Source organism: Ursus maritimus, unplaced genomic scaffold, assembly GCF_017311325.1.
Source record: "Ursus maritimus isolate PB19 unplaced genomic scaffold, ASM1731132v1 scaffold_36, whole genome shotgun sequence".
Lineage (NCBI taxonomy): Eukaryota > Metazoa > Chordata > Mammalia > Carnivora > Ursidae > Ursus > Ursus maritimus.
The window spans coordinates 24,519,086-24,535,880 of record NW_024426230.1 but is presented as its reverse complement, the minus strand read 5'-3'; the positions used below and the strand labels follow the sequence as shown (position 1 = coordinate 24,535,880).

Genomic DNA, 16,795 nt, shown 5'->3' with positions numbered 1-16,795 from the left:
ATTTGGTTAAACAATAGAACACAATCTAAGTTGCAATTGGTTACAAATATAGTCAGGAGAGCTGCAAACAGATCAATCAATAGGCCCAAAGAATTCATACATGTATTTGGTGTTAAACTAGGGAGTATTTGGTACAGGTTTTGGTGTCTAAAACTCCCAGTGACTTCTGAGCCATCTAAATGTGTGCAGTTTACACAATCAGTCCTGGAAATATTCTGTTTACACGGGGTCCCACTGCTGGGCTTCCTTGCATTTACAGAGCACCTCTAAACATTTTCATGATACAGCCAGAAATGCAGCTAGAGACGATATTTTTCTGTGCCCACACAGGCAAGGTTATGGAACAGATGGAATATAAGGTAAGCTGCCTCCAGCCGTGCAGCACTTTATGGATTTCTGGAAGCCATTGCCCAAGTCAGCCCCAGGTCTGTAGCTGGTGAGGTCAGAGAGCATGAGGACAGGCATGGTGTGCACATGCTATGGGCAGCTTCCAAAACACCGAGCAATCTATTGCATTCGTGTGTCAGCTCGGCTCCTCTGGGAAACAGACACCAGAGAGAATTAGAAGTGCAGGTGCCATACTGGGGCAATGCCTGTGAATGACAGGTATGAGGGGGGACCTGTGAAGGAGGAGCCTCAGGAAGAGCCTCTGTGGGCCCTGTAACTCAGAGCAAGCAGCCAGGCTGATGGGGCCCGAGATTAAAGATTACTCCTGTGTAATTACTCCTAGCTCTCAAGATCCCATCACAATGGGAGCATCCCTAAGAAAGCACAGCCTCGGCTCAGCTGGGCTCGAGCTCCCAGGTGGCGTGTTCCGCCTGAAGTTCTCTAAAGGGACAGACGCCTCGATTACACTTCAAGGGTCAGAAGGACAAGTTTTGTGTTTTTGGTTTTTTTTTAAATATTTTATTTATTTATTTGACACAGAGAGAGAGACAGCGAGAGAGGGAACACAAGCAGGGGGAGTGGGAGAGGAAGAAGCAGGCTCCCAGCGGAGGAGCCTGATGTGGGGCTCAATCCCACAACGCGGGGATCACGCCCTGAGCCGGAGGCAGACGCTTAACGACTGCGCCACCCAGGCGCCCCAAGGGACAAGTTTTTTTTGAACCCAGACTCACTCCCACTCTGTGAACACCTTTTCGTGAAGGATCACAATGTGCTTTAAAAATCTCCAGAGACCTTTATTTCCTAGTAAAAGGTATTTAAAGAAGAGTGATTTATGACTTCGAGGTCGTGGTATTCATGGAAGCACGACTGACTATATGTGATTGACTGATACAGGCTCTAATGCTTCATTCATTCATAATCCAGCAGACCACATTAGAGAGGTTTGGGTAGGTTTCAACCCTACCACTGACTGTGACTGTGGGTAAACCACTTCTCGCTCAGCCTCATCCCTCTCATGTCCACAGTGAGTGGATTGCACGAAATGGTCTTAGCACCCTCCAGTCTGTCGTTCCCCTTCCTTCGAGCTTGACTGATGAGGCAGCGAATCGAAGTGAGTCTTTTCCCACATAAATTTTAAGTTCATGTGCAATACAGTTATCTTCCTGTTCTTTGTTTCAATGACTGTCACAAAGACCGAGCTAGATTTTCCAAAGCTCCCCCCTTACACCCATCTCAGCTAATTATCAGCTGATTTGTCAGACCGCTAAAATAACTCTTCTTCATGCAACTTTGAAAAATCTCGCATAGCATTTTCAACATCTTCTATAATCTATCTTCATATATTTCTGTTCCATTAATTTTCAGGGTATTTGAAATCAGATCACTGAATTACCTGCACTAAACTTACCCTGATTACTATTTTGTAATGGCAACAGGTTCACATTTGTCACTTCGCATGTCATATTTTATTATTCTCAGAACAACAGCTTCAATGAAACATGAACGAGCTGCATTCAGATCAGGGCAAGGGACACAAAGGGAAATCCACATGGGAAAGACAGAGTGGACCATCAGTCTCGATAGTTCCAGCCATCCAGATTGCGCCAGCGGGAGGCGGCTCCACATGGCCCCTCAGAACACCTCCCCCCAGACCTAGGACCTTCCATCTTGGTTTAGGCCTCCCACGGTCTGAGTCGGTGATGGAGTCAGGCACAGAATCCCTTGCTGTGTCCCGGCCCACTGTTCAGCCTACATCACCACACGTGGGAAACTGAGCAGCTGCTTCAATTTAATCCCACAGGTGGTCCTGGCCCTGCCATATGACACCCCGGTGCCTGGGTATATGAATAACACCGTCAACACCATGCGCCTCTGGTCCGCGCGGGCGCCAAATGACTTTAACCTCAGAGACTGTGAGTACAGCCTGGGCTCGCATGAATGTGTGTTTAATCTTTCTGATCTCAGAGGCAACCAGATCACCAGCTCTAAAAGAGGGCACAAAACAAGGACCGGGGGCAGGGACATAAATGGTTTCTGTGTATGTCAGTGTATGTAATCTTTCTGATCACTAATTAGTATCAAATTGAGCTTGAGAGAAAAGCCTTGAGTTTCCAATCAGAACTCTCCAGTGAAGAGCCATTTTATGGAGCACGTGTGGAGGACATTTTAAAAGCGGTCCTTCTGTCTGGCCCTCCCGGACTCTCGTACAAATCACAGCATGGAGGGTTGTGGAAATCCTTCTGGATTTTCAGGAGTTGTAGGAATCCCTACATCCACGTGGCAGGCAGCAAGCATCAGGTGAGGTCAAGGGGCTTCGTTAACAGTGGCTGGCTTGTCTATTTATTCATTTTTCTAACCTTCCCCTCAGTTAACGTTGGAGACTACATTCAGGCTGTGCTGGACCGAAATCTGGCCGAGAACATCTCCCGGGTCCTCTATCCCAATGATAATGTGAGTGGTCAAGCTTGCTTTCTCAGTGGAAACAGAAGCAGCCTATTTCAGAAGCACTTTTCCATAGCCCATAAAGCACATCTTCGATACTGATTTTTTTTTCTTCAGTGCACAATAATCTCCATATCTCTTCCTGAATTGTGTAGATTTCCCCTGCCACCCAAGTAAGGAAAACAAATTTGTATAATACAGAAGTCAGAATTGGTATTTTGCCCTAGACTAGTTGACCTCACAGCCAATTAGGAGGTTATGTCTGTACATTTCAAAACAAACCTGAATATAAAAGATGAAGTGAAGCACAGTGAATTACTGCTTCCCCTTTCCAAACAGAAGTTTCTCCCACGGAGTCAGAAGACCCTGGAGGTTTCCTGCCTGGCCTCTTCCCCTCACTGACAGGCTCTTCCCAGCCTTCTATGCTCAGGCGAGGTAGGGGATCTGGACCTCAGAGCAGACCCAGGAGCAAACACTTGTTTCTTACGCTACTTATTCATCCCTTGAAATCTTTTCTCATGGGTGATTATTCCTAATTTTTCAGTAAAAACAGCTTAGCTGAAATTAAAAAAAAAAAAGAATTTTAACATGGAACTGCATCACAAATGACCACTATGGATTCTTAGTTATTTTAAGTACACCTAGCTCTATCTTATATGTGGGTAAAATTATTTTCTTTTGAAGCTATAATGATTATTCTTTTAATAGTAAGTCTCAGAAACAACCAGATTAGTACTCTGCTCTGCAAAGACGGCACCAAGCAAGGATTGGGAGACTAGGATGTAAATGGTCCTTACAACCAGGCGTCTACTTAGCGGCAAACTGTTGTCTCTACAGAGAATGAAGTTTGCTGCAGCATTTTCAGAAACTGAATGGTATATGTTGTTTTCTCCTTTGAGAGAGACATTGTGACTTCGGTGAATGTCAGAAAAATCTCTGACCCAAAAGCAAAAAGTCATTTTGTTTCGTGGTCAGTTAAAATAAGAATCCTTCCAAGCGCTGCCTAGCCAAACCCAGCCTGCAGAATTATTTAATTGTAAGGGGCTTGAAATTCATCCTCTTATCTTCCGTAAGGACCAAACCTAACTTTACTCAGAAATAACCATCTACGGCAATTCACAGGGGATACGAACTTAGTATGGGGTGCAAAGTTAACTAAATTCATTGAGTAAAAGGTAGCTGTCAGGGTCATGCCTGTTTTTAAGTATGAGCTGATAAATCATTTTTGTACTGTAATTACAAAAACAAACTCATTCACTCTCCCCAACTTGGCCATAGCCCTCCTCCAACCATGAGTCCCTCTTCCAGGAATCTTGCAACTGCCGTCCCTCTGCAGCTAGTTATTTTTTTCCTTGCTTAAAGCTCTTTAAAGTCTTCAGATCACCCATAAGAAAAGTGCAGAATCTTAGATGTGCTCCCTAAGTTCCTCGGTGATGTGGTCATGAGTTCTCGGACGCATCCTCCATGATCTTGCCTGAGGTTCCCACTGTGCAGGACCGTTTGCTCTCATCTTTCTCACTTCCAAGAGAAGGCTCTTGCAGCTTCCTTCCTGGCAGAATTGATATTCGCTCCCTGGGTTCTGAAATTTGGTTGGGAGAAGAAGGCTGAGAGTCTCCACAATTTGGCATATAAACTTTCACTTAAACCCCTTCCCCCATTTTCAGTACAGAGTGGTGCCCCTGCTTTCGACTCTCCCTGCCTCCCTCCGGCCCAGAGACCCCTGCGTTACCATCTCGGGAAGGAGACTGCTCGGTTGGGGGAAACTGGGGATGAAGTCTGAGGCCGGCCGCTGCTTGGGCTCACGACTAACTTTTACCGCATCTTCTCCCCTCCTTCCAAAGGCACCGGTGCTGCCACGTCCAGAGCCTTTAGGGGCTTTGGAGCGCCAATTTAGTTGCTTTTTGGCTCTTCTCTTCTAGCAGGTCGGGATTCAGTTTTCCTGGGTCTTCTGGCCCAATTACCACTCACCCATCTATTTTTCAGCTTCGAAAAGGTTGTTGGTGTTGTCTTGTCTCCCATTCCCCTCATCCTGTATTTGTATGCCTTCTTTAGACCCCTTTACATTTCAGGGAAGAGCAAAGTCTGAGGCTTGGCCTTCAACCTGCCCTCCTCCGCCAGATGTCCTATGAGCGTTAGGCTTCAAGGTCTCTGGGCAGGAGATCCCCCGCATATTTTGGCCACGCCTCACAGTGTGAACCACTCTCACTCCGTCTCTCCGGTTTGAAGTTTTTTGAAGGGAAGGAGCTGAGATTGAAGCAGGAGTACTTTGTGGTGGCTGCTACCTTGCAAGATGTCATCCGACGCTTCAAAGCCTCCAAGTTTGGCTCCACCGACAGGGCCAAAACTGCGTTCGATGCCTTTCCAGACCAGGCAAGTATTCAGTCTGCGAACGTGGACAAAGGCGATTGAGGGTTCAGCACTTCCTATCAGACTGACTCCTCTTTCTCTGTGCTAAAAATGTTGAGTAGGTGCGGTATGCTTAAAGCGCTGACCGGAGGTGGGCATTCTGTTTGGTGCTCGTGCAGCGTGCACGAGGATAAGCCAGACCCCGGGCCATCCGTCACCCGCACGCTGATGCCTCTTCCCCGTACAGGTCGCCATCCAGCTGAACGACACGCACCCCGCACTCGCCATCCCGGAGCTGATGAGGATTTTTGTGGATATTGAAAAACTGCCCTGGTCCGAGGTCTGGGTAGTTTGGGTTCCTTTTCCTTTAATTAAATTGTCTATCTGTGGTTCAGAGATTTTGCCAAAAGCTCCTTTTACAGTTTTTCAAAATAAGTTACTGTTGCTAACTTCCAATGGTTAAAGGGAAAGTCTGCCTGGTGCTAACATTTCTCTGTCCTTACTGCATTACAGGGAGGAAAACTAAGAAATAAATAAATACATTGCTAATGGGACCCAGCTCATTAGCTCAGACTTACATTGTGATTGCCATTTTTGAGTCTAAAAGGATTCTAAGTTAAATTCTCCAACCCCCGAACACAGCTAATTGAAAGTATCCCCACCAGTTTGCAAATCAGAATTTTAAACGTACTCTGTACTTTCTCAGAACATTACTTGTTTGTATTGCTCAGATTTTGCTTTTAATAAAGGGCATGTTAGGATAGTAGAGAAGACTTATCAGTATGTTGTCTTCAGCTTTATCATACAGCTTTACAAATGGCTGCTTCCCCCGCCCCAAAAGAAAAAACCCATATTCCCAGTCTCTGGATGATTGGGAACCTGGTGGAATTGAGTGTGTCTAACAGTGTGGATGAGCTGTCCTGTTGCAGACTGGCAGGAGCTGAAGGAACGTTTGGTCTTGTGTGATGGGGTGTGCACCTGCAGGGCACCCTTCTTGCCGAGGGAAGCAGCTAACTCCTCTCCCTTTTCCTCAGGCATGGGAGATCACCCAGAAGACCTTTGCATACACCAACCACACTGTGCTCCCAGAGGCCCTGGAGCGCTGGCCTGTAGAGCTGGTGGAAAAGTTGCTTCCTCGACATTTGGAAATCATTTATGAGATAAATCAGAAGCATTTAGATGTAAGTCATTTTGAAATATTCATACCCCTTTCGAGAATGAGGCCTTGAGATGTTAAGGGTGGTTGCAGTGTTCCCTCTCACCAAACTAGAGGCCCAAATGTCTCTCAGTCATAGTACATCAAAAGTATTCAAGACTGGGAAGGGCTCTGTTAAAGACGTTTTTTTTGAAAACCCTAAAATGGAGGATGGCATCTCCCCAGGGCGGCCTAACCCTAACCGAGCCCCTTTATGTGGGAGTGAAGTTTTCCATATTTGCTCCATCAAAGATTTTGCTGGGGAAGTGAATGACATTATCTCAACGTTGCTTTAAACCTGAGTGGCCAGCAAGGCCTTTCTCTTCCCTTGGCTAGAGAATTGCGGCCTTGTTTCCTAAAGATGTTGACCGTCTGAGAAGGATGTCTCTGATCGAAGAGGAAGGAGGCAAAAGGATCAACATGGCCCATCTCTGCATTGTGGGCTCCCACGCTGTGAATGGTGTGGCTAAAATTCACTCTGACATCGTGAAGACCCAAGTGTGAGTCCTCATTCCTGTGGTGGTGGGTCAAACATTGCTCCATTAATGTGCTGATGCTGGTAAATGCAGGTTGTGTTTGGGGATGAAGGAAGGCCCTGTCAAAATGTGCAAACGTATTTTCTTCTATACAAAGTGACCTTCTCTTCAAAGAGAAAATGCCTTCCTCTCTGAACTATCCTAATTCTAGATTTAAGAGCCAAAAAAGCCCAAAAAAACAAACAAAAAAAACCTATTCTGCTAAAAAGCCTGGTATAGATGTCAGTGCCAGGAAATCATATGGAGGTGATCTGATTTGGGATTTTTCTCCTAATTGTGTTGAACTGCAAATGGATCTCTGCTTAGAATGACAGCAGTAGCTGCTGCCAGCCCCTCCCTCCAGCTTCAATCTCTCCAAGGCTCCCCTTGGCCCCTTGAACGCAGCAGGAACGGGCTCTTTCAGACAGATTCAGGCATGTGTCTCTTCCGTCTCCAGATTCAAGGACTTCAGTGAGCTAGAACCAGACAAATTTCAGAATAAAACCAATGGGATCACTCCGAGGCGCTGGCTCTTACTCTGCAACCCCGGGCTCGCAGAGTTAATAGCGGAGGTGAGCGGGAAGTCAGGGCGGCCGGACGCGGTGCCCTTGGGAGCCCTGCCTGCGGTCCGCAGCTGGGGTGGCGCCAGCCCGCCGTGCGCGCCTCGCTCGACTCACCGCGGCGGCCACCCTGAAATGCTTGTTCTTAAGCGAGGAGTCCACAGAGGAGCTGGGGGGCGGACAGGACGCCTGTGGCACCCAGGTGGGAGAGGTAACCCTGTTTAGTGAGCAGAGGACTAAGAATAAGCAGTAGAACCTGGTTCCGCGTGAGCCCTGCTGGCTAGGTGTCCTGGTTCTAACACGGACCGCCACGACCCCAGCGCAGTGTCCCCGCACCGCGGTTCCAGCCCCTCGGTGAGGGTAGCCGTTCCGCGTGCGGGGCGGCGGGTCCGCGGTCCCGTTGCAGGCAGGCACCCGCCACAGACTGACGCACTGCTCCTGTGGCTGGACCCCTGCCTAAACCACCTCTTCTTTAACGGGAAGAAAATCGGGGAAGACTACGTGAAGGACCTGAGCCAGCTGGCGAAGCTGCGGAACCTCCTGGGGGACGACGTCTTCCTCCGAGAACTCGCCAACGTGAAGCAGGTGAGGCTGCAGGGCCGGCCCCTCCGGGCACGAGTTCTGAGGGTTTGGGGCGCCCCAGGGTTTCACAGCAGACCGAGGCTGCGTCCTCGGAAGGGCTCCGCATGGCGCACTGTGCCCGCAGGAGAACAAGCTGAAGTTTTCCCAGTTCCTGGAGAAGGAGTACCAAGTGAAGATCAACCCGGCCTCCATGTTCGACGTGCACGTGAAGCGGATCCACGAGTACAAGCGGCAGCTGCTCAACTGCCTGCACGTGGTCACCATGTACAACCGTGAGTCGGCCGGCCGCGGCGCCCCGGGGGCGGGAGGGCGCGCTCGACGGAGGCCTCGCCCCCGGCCCGGCCCGCGCTCCGTGCCATCCCCTTCTACTCTTCTTCAGGCATTAAGAAAGACCCCAGGAAGTTATTCGTGCCCAGAACAGTCATAATCGGTGGCAAAGTAAGTTGATTCTATGCACGGGGGTGCGGGGGCCCTGATGTCCTGCCGTTTCTCCACTTCATCGTGGCTGCCACCTGACGGCCTGTCGGACGTTCTTCCCCAAGGCCGCCCCAGGATATCACATGGCCAAAATGATCATAAAGCTCATCACCTCGGTGGCAGATGTAGTGAACAATGACCCTGTGGTTGGAAGCAAGTTGAAAGTCATCTTCTTGGAGAACTACAAAGTGTCTCTTGCTGAAAAAGGTAGTATCCTCATTCCAAATCGTGCAGGGCCAGGGCAAATTCTAGGGAAACGTTACATGGTATGGAAAAATGAGGTAGCTGGGTGCAGGGGGTCAGTAACTTAGGATAGAAAGTGTCACTCTTGGGCAGAATAAGGACCTCAGCTAAGAGTCTTGAAGTTGATCCAACTGACAGTGAGATTGCTGCCCCCGGGGTCACTCTCACCGATTACCTTTGCAAGTGCATGTTCCTGCCAGCTAGCCAGCCAGAGCTGGGTGCTGGAGGAGGTGGCCCTGAAGTTTTGACGAAGTGCAGATCATGCTCTGGAAAGGGAAGGGGAAAGGGAGAAGGAAGGGGCAAGGGAAGGAAAGGTCTTCCATTTCCAGCTCCAGTTTTGCAACAAAACACCAGTTCCCCAGCCGCCCGATATTCCTCTGGTCACTTCGTGAAATGAAGAAGGGCTGTTATTTGTTCACGTGGCAACAGGGAATGAGGACAGATGTCAGGCTGCCAAGCATGAGGCTTAGATATGCTTAGATGGGCACTGATCACGCATGGAGTTCCCACGTGGGGACAGTTAGGCTGACAAAAAGCCAACACCCCTTTCTCTACTGCTCTTTGCTTATTTGCATCGTGTGCTTACAAAGCACCATCCACGGGGCGCCTGGGTGGCACAGCGGTTGAGCGTTTGCCTTCGGCTCAGGGCGTGATCCCAGCGTTGTGGGATCGAGCCCCACATCAGGCTCCTCTGCTACGAGCCTGCTTCTTCCTCTCCCACTCCCCCTGCTTGTGTTCCCTCTCTCGCTGGCTGTCTCTATCCTGTCAAATAAATAAATAAAATCTTAAAAAAAAAAAAAAAAAAAAAACAAAGCACCATCCACGTGCAGATGCCGACTGCATTCACCCAAGTCTCAAATTGAAAACAGATCTTTCTCTTTTTGAGGTATTTTTGGGTCCTCTGCTGTTACTGTTTAAGACTGTATGCAGAAAGAGAAAAGAGCCAGGTTCTTCCAGATGCAAATGAAGATATATCTAATCCACAAATAAGCCTTCAAAGTAAAACAGAGAATTGGTGCTGACCTTTGAAGTCAAAGAGGGAGAAGGGGGCCTTCTGGCAGCACTAATTTGTGTGTAAATTAGGCTGAAAGGTCGGAGGCTTGGTGTCTAGCCCCAGGCACACCTCAGGTGCACATTTCCCAGCCCTGTAAAGAGGGAGGGAGGAAGGAGGTGAGAAGTGGAAGAAACGCAGGCAATCGAATTTCACCAGATCATAAAGGAAGGGTCAGGAGAGACTGAATTTCAAAGATCAAGAAAGAGAAGTTTCAATATGTTGTATAAAGTTATCAAGCAGAAGAACTAAAAATAAAACCACAACAAAAATTGGAAGGAAGAGAGGGAAGAAGAGAAACGTAGTGTCAGCGTTTATAGCAGAGTAATGGGTGCTCCGGAGAGTTTACAGACCAAGGAAGAGTAGTATGAGCACAGAATTATGTAGCACTGTGGCCATCACCACCCTATAGCACATCCAAAATGGACAAGAGCAGTTGCCTCAGCGCAGAGGAAGAGTGAGATCCATCTTTCTATACCATATACATGTTTATCTTGATATACATGGACTACTTTAATGATCAAAACAGGCCAGCTAGAGAAATACTCCGATACGATACAAGAAGATCTGGAGAGACAGAATCACTGATTTTAGTATACCTTGCTTGCAGTCATTCCAGCTACAGATCTGTCGGAGCAGATCTCCACTGCAGGCACTGAAGCCTCAGGGACAGGCAATATGAAATTCATGCTGAATGGGGCCCTGACCATCGGGACCATGGATGGGGCCAACGTGGAAATGGCCGAGGAAGCTGGGGAAGAGAACCTGTTCATCTTTGGCATGAGAGTAGATGATGTGGCCGCTTTGGACAAGAAAGGGTAAGAGAGCAGCTCCTCCTTATTGGGCAGATGCCCCCCACCCCCAGGAGGGTGCCTGCCCGCCCAGGTATCCCACTGAGGCTGGCTCACGTGAAACGTGGTCACAGAACATCTCCCATGCACCTGGGCGGCTTGGTCTTATTAAACCCAGCGAGTGAACATGGAAGGAGCTTGGGCCCAGGTGCGTGAGGTCCTTGCTATTTGTTATCGGCCGGTGTAGTTGGTTACATTAGTTTCAGGTGTACAATATAGTAATTCAGCGATTCAGTACATCACCTGGTGCTCATCATGGCAAGTGCACTCCTTAATCCCCATCACCTTTTTAACCCATTCCCTTACCCCCAACCCATCTTCCCTCTGGTAAGCATAAGTTTGTTCCCTGTACTTGAGTCTACTTTTTTTATTTTTCTCTTTTTTTCTTCATTCGTTTGTTTTAAGTTTTATATATAAGTGAAATCATATAGTATTTGTCTTTCTCTGACCCACTTATTTCACTTACCATTATTTTCTCTAGATCCATCCATGTCGCAAAGGGCAAGATTTCACTCTTTTTATGGCTGAGTAATATTCCGTTATATACGTACACCACTTCTTTATCCATTCATCTGTCAGTGGGTGCTTGGGCTGCTTCCATAATTTGGTTATTGTAAATAATGCTGCAATAACCATAAGGGTATATGTATCCCTTTGAGTTAGGGTTTTTGTATTCTTGGGTAAATACCCAGTAGTAGAATTATTGGATCATATGGTAATTCTATTTTTAATTTTTTGAGGAACCTCCATTCTATTTTCCATAGTGGCTGCACGAGGTTGCATTCCCACCAGCAATGCACGAGGGTTCCTTTTCTCCACATCCTCGCCAATACTTTTGTTTCTTACATTTTGTACTTTAGCCATTCTGACAGGTGTGAGGTGATATCTCATTGTGGTTTTAATTTGCTTTTGCCTGATGATGAGTGATGTTGAGCAACTTTTCACGTGTCTGTCGGCCATCTGGATGTCTTCTTTGGAGAAACGTCTCTTCCCATATTTAATTGGATTATTTGTCTTTTTGGTGTCGAGTTGAATAGGTCTCTATGTATTTTTAATACTAACACTTTCTCAGGTAAGTCATTTGCAAATATCTTCTCCAATCCAGTAGGTTGTATTTTAGTTTTGTTGATTGTTTCCTTTGTTTTGCAGAAGCTTTTTATTTTGATGTAGTCCCAAAAGTTGATTTTTGCTTTTGTTGCCCTTCCCTTAGGAGATATAAACAGAAGAGTGTTGCTGTGGCACGTGTTAGAGAAATTGCTGCCTGTGTTCTCTTCTAGGACTTTTATGGTTTCAGGTCTCACATTTAGGTCTTTAACCTATTTGGAGTTTATTTTTGTGTATGGTGTAAGAAAGTGGTCCAGCTTCACTGTTTTGCTTGTAGCTGACCCGTTTTCCCAGTGCCATTTGTTGAAGAGTTTTTTTTCCCATTGCACATTCTTGCATCCTTTGTCTAAGATTAATTGACCAGATAATCGTGATCTATGTGTCTTTTTGTGCCAGTACCATACTGTTTTGATTACTGCAGCTATGTAGTATATCTCGAAATCTGGGATTGTGACACCTCCAGTTTTGTTCTTCTTTTTCAAGATTGCTTTGGCTATTCAGAGTGTTTTCTGGTTTCACACAAATTTTAGGATTATTGTTCTAGTTCTGTGAAAAATGCTGTTGATATTTTGATAAGGATTGCATTAAATGTGTAGATTGCTTTGGATAGTATGGACATTTTAACAATATTTGTTTTTCAGATCCATGCACATGGAATGTCTTTCCATTTCTTTGTGTCATCTTCGATTTCTTTCATCAGTGTTTTATAGTTTTTGGAGTACAGGTCTTTCACCTCCTTGGTTAAGTTTATTCCTAGGTATTTTATTGTTTTTGGTGCAATTGTAAATGGAATTCTTAATTTCTTGTTCTGCTGCTTCATTATTAGTATAAAAATGTAAGATTTATGTATATTTATTTTTGTATCCTGTGATCTTGCTGGATTTGTCAGTTCTAGTAATTTTCCGGAGTCTTTAGGGTTTTCTATATGTAGTATGATGTCATCTGGAAATAGTGAAAGTTTTACTTCTTCCTTACCAATCTGGATGCCTTTTATTTTTGTTGTTGTTGTCTGATTGCTGTGGCTAGGACTTCCAGTATTATGTTGAATAAAAGTGGTGAGAGTGGCCATTCTTATCTTGTTCCTGACCTTAGGGGAGAGCTCTCAGGTTTTCACCATTGAGTGTGATGTTAGCTATTGGTTTTTCATATATGTCTTCCATTATGTAGAGGCATGTTCCCTCTAAACCTGCTTTGTTGAGTGTTTTTATCATGGATGGTGTACTTTGTCAAATGCTTTTCTGCATCTATTGAAGTGACCTTCTGGTTCTTATCTTTTCTCTTGTTGATGTGATGTATCATGTTGATCGATTTATGAATATTCAGCCACCTTTGCATCCCAGGAATAAATCCCACTTGATCATGTGAATGATGTTTTTTAATGTAGTCTCGGACTCATTTTGCTATATTTTGTTGAGGATTTTTGCATCTACGTTCATTACAGATACTGGCCTGTAGTTTTCTTTTGCCATGTCTTCATCTGGTTTTGGTATCAGGATAATGCTGGTCTCCTAAAATTAATTTGGAGGCTTTCCTTCCTCTTCCATTTTTGGAATGGTTTAGGAAGAACAGGTATTAACTCTTCTTTAAATGTTTAGTAGAATTCACCTGTGAAGTCATTTGGTCCTGGACTTTTGTTTGTTGGAAGTCTTTTGATTACTGATTCAATTTTATTACTGGTAATTGGTCTATTCAAACTTTCTATTTCTTTCTGATTCAGTTTTGGGAGGTTATATGCTCCTAGGAATTTATCCATTTCTTCTAGGTTGTCCAATTTGTTGCCATGTAATTTTTCATAATATTCTCTTATAATCCTTCGTATTTCTGTGGTGTCTGTTGGTACTTCTCTTCTTTCTATTCATTTCTGATTTTGTTATTTGAGTGGTCTTTTTTTTTTTTTTTAATGAGTCTGAATAAGGTTTATCAGTTCTGTTGATGCTTTCAAAGAACCAACTTCTGGTTTCATTAATCTGTTCTAATGGGGTTTTTTAGTTTCTGTATTCTTTATTTCTGCTCTAATCTTATGTCCTTCCTTCTACTGGTTTTGGGCTTTGCTTGTTCTTCTTTTTCTAGCTCCTTTAGGAGGTTAGGTTGTTTATTTGAGATTTTTCTTGCTTCTTGAAATAGGCCTGTATTGCTTTAAAATTCCCTGTTAGAACAGTTTTTGCTAAATCCCAAAGATTTTGGACCACTCTGTTTTCATTTTCTTTTGTCTCTATGTATTTTTTAATTTTCTCTTTGATTTCTTGGTTGACCCATTCATTGGTTAGTAGCATGTTATTGAACCTCCATGTTTTGGTGCTCTTTCTAGATTTTTCTCTTGTGGTTGATTTCTAGTTTCAAAGCATTGTGGTTGGAAAACATGCATGGTATGACTTTAATCTTTTTGAATTTATTGAGGCATATTTTGTGGCCTAACATGTGATCTAGAGAATGTTCCCTGTGCGCTTGAACAAAACGTGTATTCTGTTCTAGAAAGGAATGTTCTGAATGTATCTGTTAGATCCATCTGGTGCAATGTGTCATTCAAAGCCACTATTTCCTTGTTGATTTTCTGTGTGGATGATCTATCGATTGATGTAAGTGGGGGAGGGGGTTATAGTCCCCTACTATTATTGGATTACTATTGATTACTTCCTTCTGTTTGTTAATAGCTGCTTATAGGTGCTCCCATGTTGAGTAAATAAATATTTAGAATTGTTATGTCTTCTTAGGATTGTTCCCTTGATTATGTAGTCTCTTCCTTTGTCTCTCTTTGCAGACTTTATTTTAAAGTCCATTTTGTCCAATGTCAGTATTGCCACCCTGTCTTTCTTTTTACTTCCATTTGCATGATAAATGTTTTTCCATCTCTTGACTTTTTTAAAAAATATTTTATTTATTTCTTCAAGAGCGAGAGAACATGAGTTGGGGGCAGAGAGAGAGAAGCAGGCTCCCCACTGAGCAGGGAGCTGGACATGGGGCTTGATCCAAAGACCCTGAGATCGTGATCTGAGCCCAAGGCAAACACCTAACCAACTGAACCACCCAGGCACCCCTCCATCTCTTCATTTTCAATCTGCATGTGTCTTTATGTCTGAAGTATGTCTTTTGTAGGGAGTATATAAATAAGTCCTACTTTTTTATCCATTCCATCACCTATGTCTTTTGATTTGAACATTTAGTCCATTTACATTTAAAGTAATAATTGATAGGTATGTACATATTGCCGTTTTGCTACTTGTTTTATGGTTGTTTTTATAGCTCTTCTCTGTTCCTTTCTTCTCTTCTCTCATGGTTTGTTGCTTTCTTTAGCGATACATTGGATTCCTTTTTCTTTATTTTTGCATATCTATTACGGTTTTTTGATTTGTGGTTATCAATAGGTTTGTATATAACATCTTATGCATATAGCAGTCTCTGTTAAGTTGATGGTTGCTTAAGTTTGAATCTGTTCTTTACTCCCCCCCCCTCACATTTTAGGTATATGGTATCATACTTTATATCCTTTCATTTTGTGGATCCCTTGAGTGATTTTTTTTTTTAAGATTTTATTTATTTGAGGGGGCACCTGGGTGGCGCAGTCATTAAGCTTCTGCCTTCGGCTCAGGGCGTGATCCCAGCGTTCTGGGATTGAGCCCCACATCGGGCCTCTCCGCTGGGAGCCTGCTTCTTCCTCTCCCACTCCTCCTGCTTGTGTTCCCTCTCTTGCTGGCTGTCTCTCTCTGTCAAATAAATAAATAAAATCTTTAAAAAAAAAAAGATTTTCTTTATTTGAGAGCGAGAGAGAGCATTAGCAGGGGAGGGGGCAGAGAGAGAGGGAGAAGCAGGCTCCCCACTGAGCAGGGAGCCTGACATGGGGCTCAGTCCCAGGGCCCCGGGATCACGGTCTGAGCCAAAGGCAAACGCTTAACCAGCTGAGCCATCCAGGTGCCCCCCTGACTGATTTTTATAGATATACTTATTTTTACTGCTTTTACGCTTCCTACTTTTCTTAATCCTACTTATGATCTTTCCTTTCCACTCTGAGAATCCTTTTTAACATTTCTTGTAGGGCTGGTTTAGTGGTCATGAATTCCTTTAACTTTTGTTTCACTGGAAAACTCTTTATCTCTCCTTCTATAATGAATAACAGAGTATTCCTGGCTGCTTGTTTTTTTCTTTCAGCACTTTGAATATATGATGCCACTCTCTTCTGGCTTGCAGAGTTTTTGCTGAAAAATCAGCTCGTAGCTTTATGGGGTTTCCCTTGTATATAACTGTTTTCTCTTGCTGCTTTTAAAATTCTCTCTTTATCACTACTTTTTGTTATTTTAATTACTGTGTGTCTTGGGGTGGACTTCCTGGGATCGATTTTTGTTGGGGGCTCTATGTGAATCCTAGATCTGGATTTCTGTTTCTTTTACCAGATTTGGGAAGTGTTCAGCTATTATTTCTTCAAATAAAATGTCTGCTCCCTTTTCTTACTCTTCTCCTTCTGTGATCCCTATAATAAGAAAGTTATTACACTTGATGGTGTCACTGAAGTCCCTAAATCTATTTTAATTTTTATTATTTTTTTCTCTCTCCTGTTCAACAAGATTACTTTCCATTCCTCTGTCCTCCAGGTAACTAATCTCATCTTCTGCTTCTTGTCTACTATTCATACTATCTAGTGTATTTTTAATTTCAGTTATTAAGTTCTTCATCTCTGGTTCATTTTTATGTTTTCTCTCCCTTTGTTAAGGATCTCATTGAGGTCCTGCACTCTTTTCCCAACTCCCTTGAGTATCTTAAGACCATTACTGTAAAATCTCTATCAAGCATATTACTTGGGTGCCTGGGTGGCTCATTTGGTTAAGTGACTGCCTTTGGCTCAGGTCATGATCCTGGAGTCCCAGGATTGAGTCCAACATCAGGCTCCCTGCTGAGCAGGGAGTCTGCTTCTCCCTCTGACCCTCTCCCCTCTCATGTTCGCTTTCTCTCTCTCTCTCTTCCTCAAATAAATAAATTTTTTAAAAAATCTTTAAAAAAAAAGAATATTACTTATCTCCATTTTGCTTAGGTCTCTTGCTGTGATTTTGTCC

The 16,795-nt window shown here is 44.4% G+C and overlaps 1 protein-coding gene across 3 annotated transcripts in view; it reads left to right on the top strand.

Annotated features, from left to right (window-relative positions):
- PYGL (glycogen phosphorylase L) overlaps window positions 1-16,795 on the top strand; it is a 40,093-nt gene that overhangs the window by 18,959 nt on the left and 4,339 nt on the right. Inside the window, exons 6-17 of one of the 3 annotated variants that reach the window (XM_040620898.1) lie at window positions 2,189-2,300; window positions 2,756-2,838; window positions 5,056-5,199; window positions 5,423-5,515; window positions 6,210-6,356; window positions 6,707-6,870; window positions 7,343-7,457; window positions 7,929-8,030; window positions 8,152-8,299; window positions 8,407-8,465; window positions 8,570-8,711; window positions 10,409-10,616. In XM_040620898.1, the coding sequence (XP_040476832.1) occupies window positions 2,189-2,300; window positions 2,756-2,838; window positions 5,056-5,199; window positions 5,423-5,515; window positions 6,210-6,356; window positions 6,707-6,870; window positions 7,343-7,457; window positions 7,929-8,030; window positions 8,152-8,299; window positions 8,407-8,465; window positions 8,570-8,711; window positions 10,409-10,616 (1,517 nt within the window). Of the gene's footprint in view, window positions 1-2,188; window positions 2,301-2,755; window positions 2,839-5,055; window positions 5,200-5,422; window positions 5,522-6,209; window positions 6,357-6,706; window positions 6,871-7,342; window positions 7,458-7,928; window positions 8,031-8,151; window positions 8,300-8,406; window positions 8,466-8,569; window positions 8,712-10,408; window positions 10,617-16,795 lie in introns of all 3 variants that reach the window. The other 2 variants (XM_040620897.1, XM_040620899.1) reach the window with 2 other exon arrangements.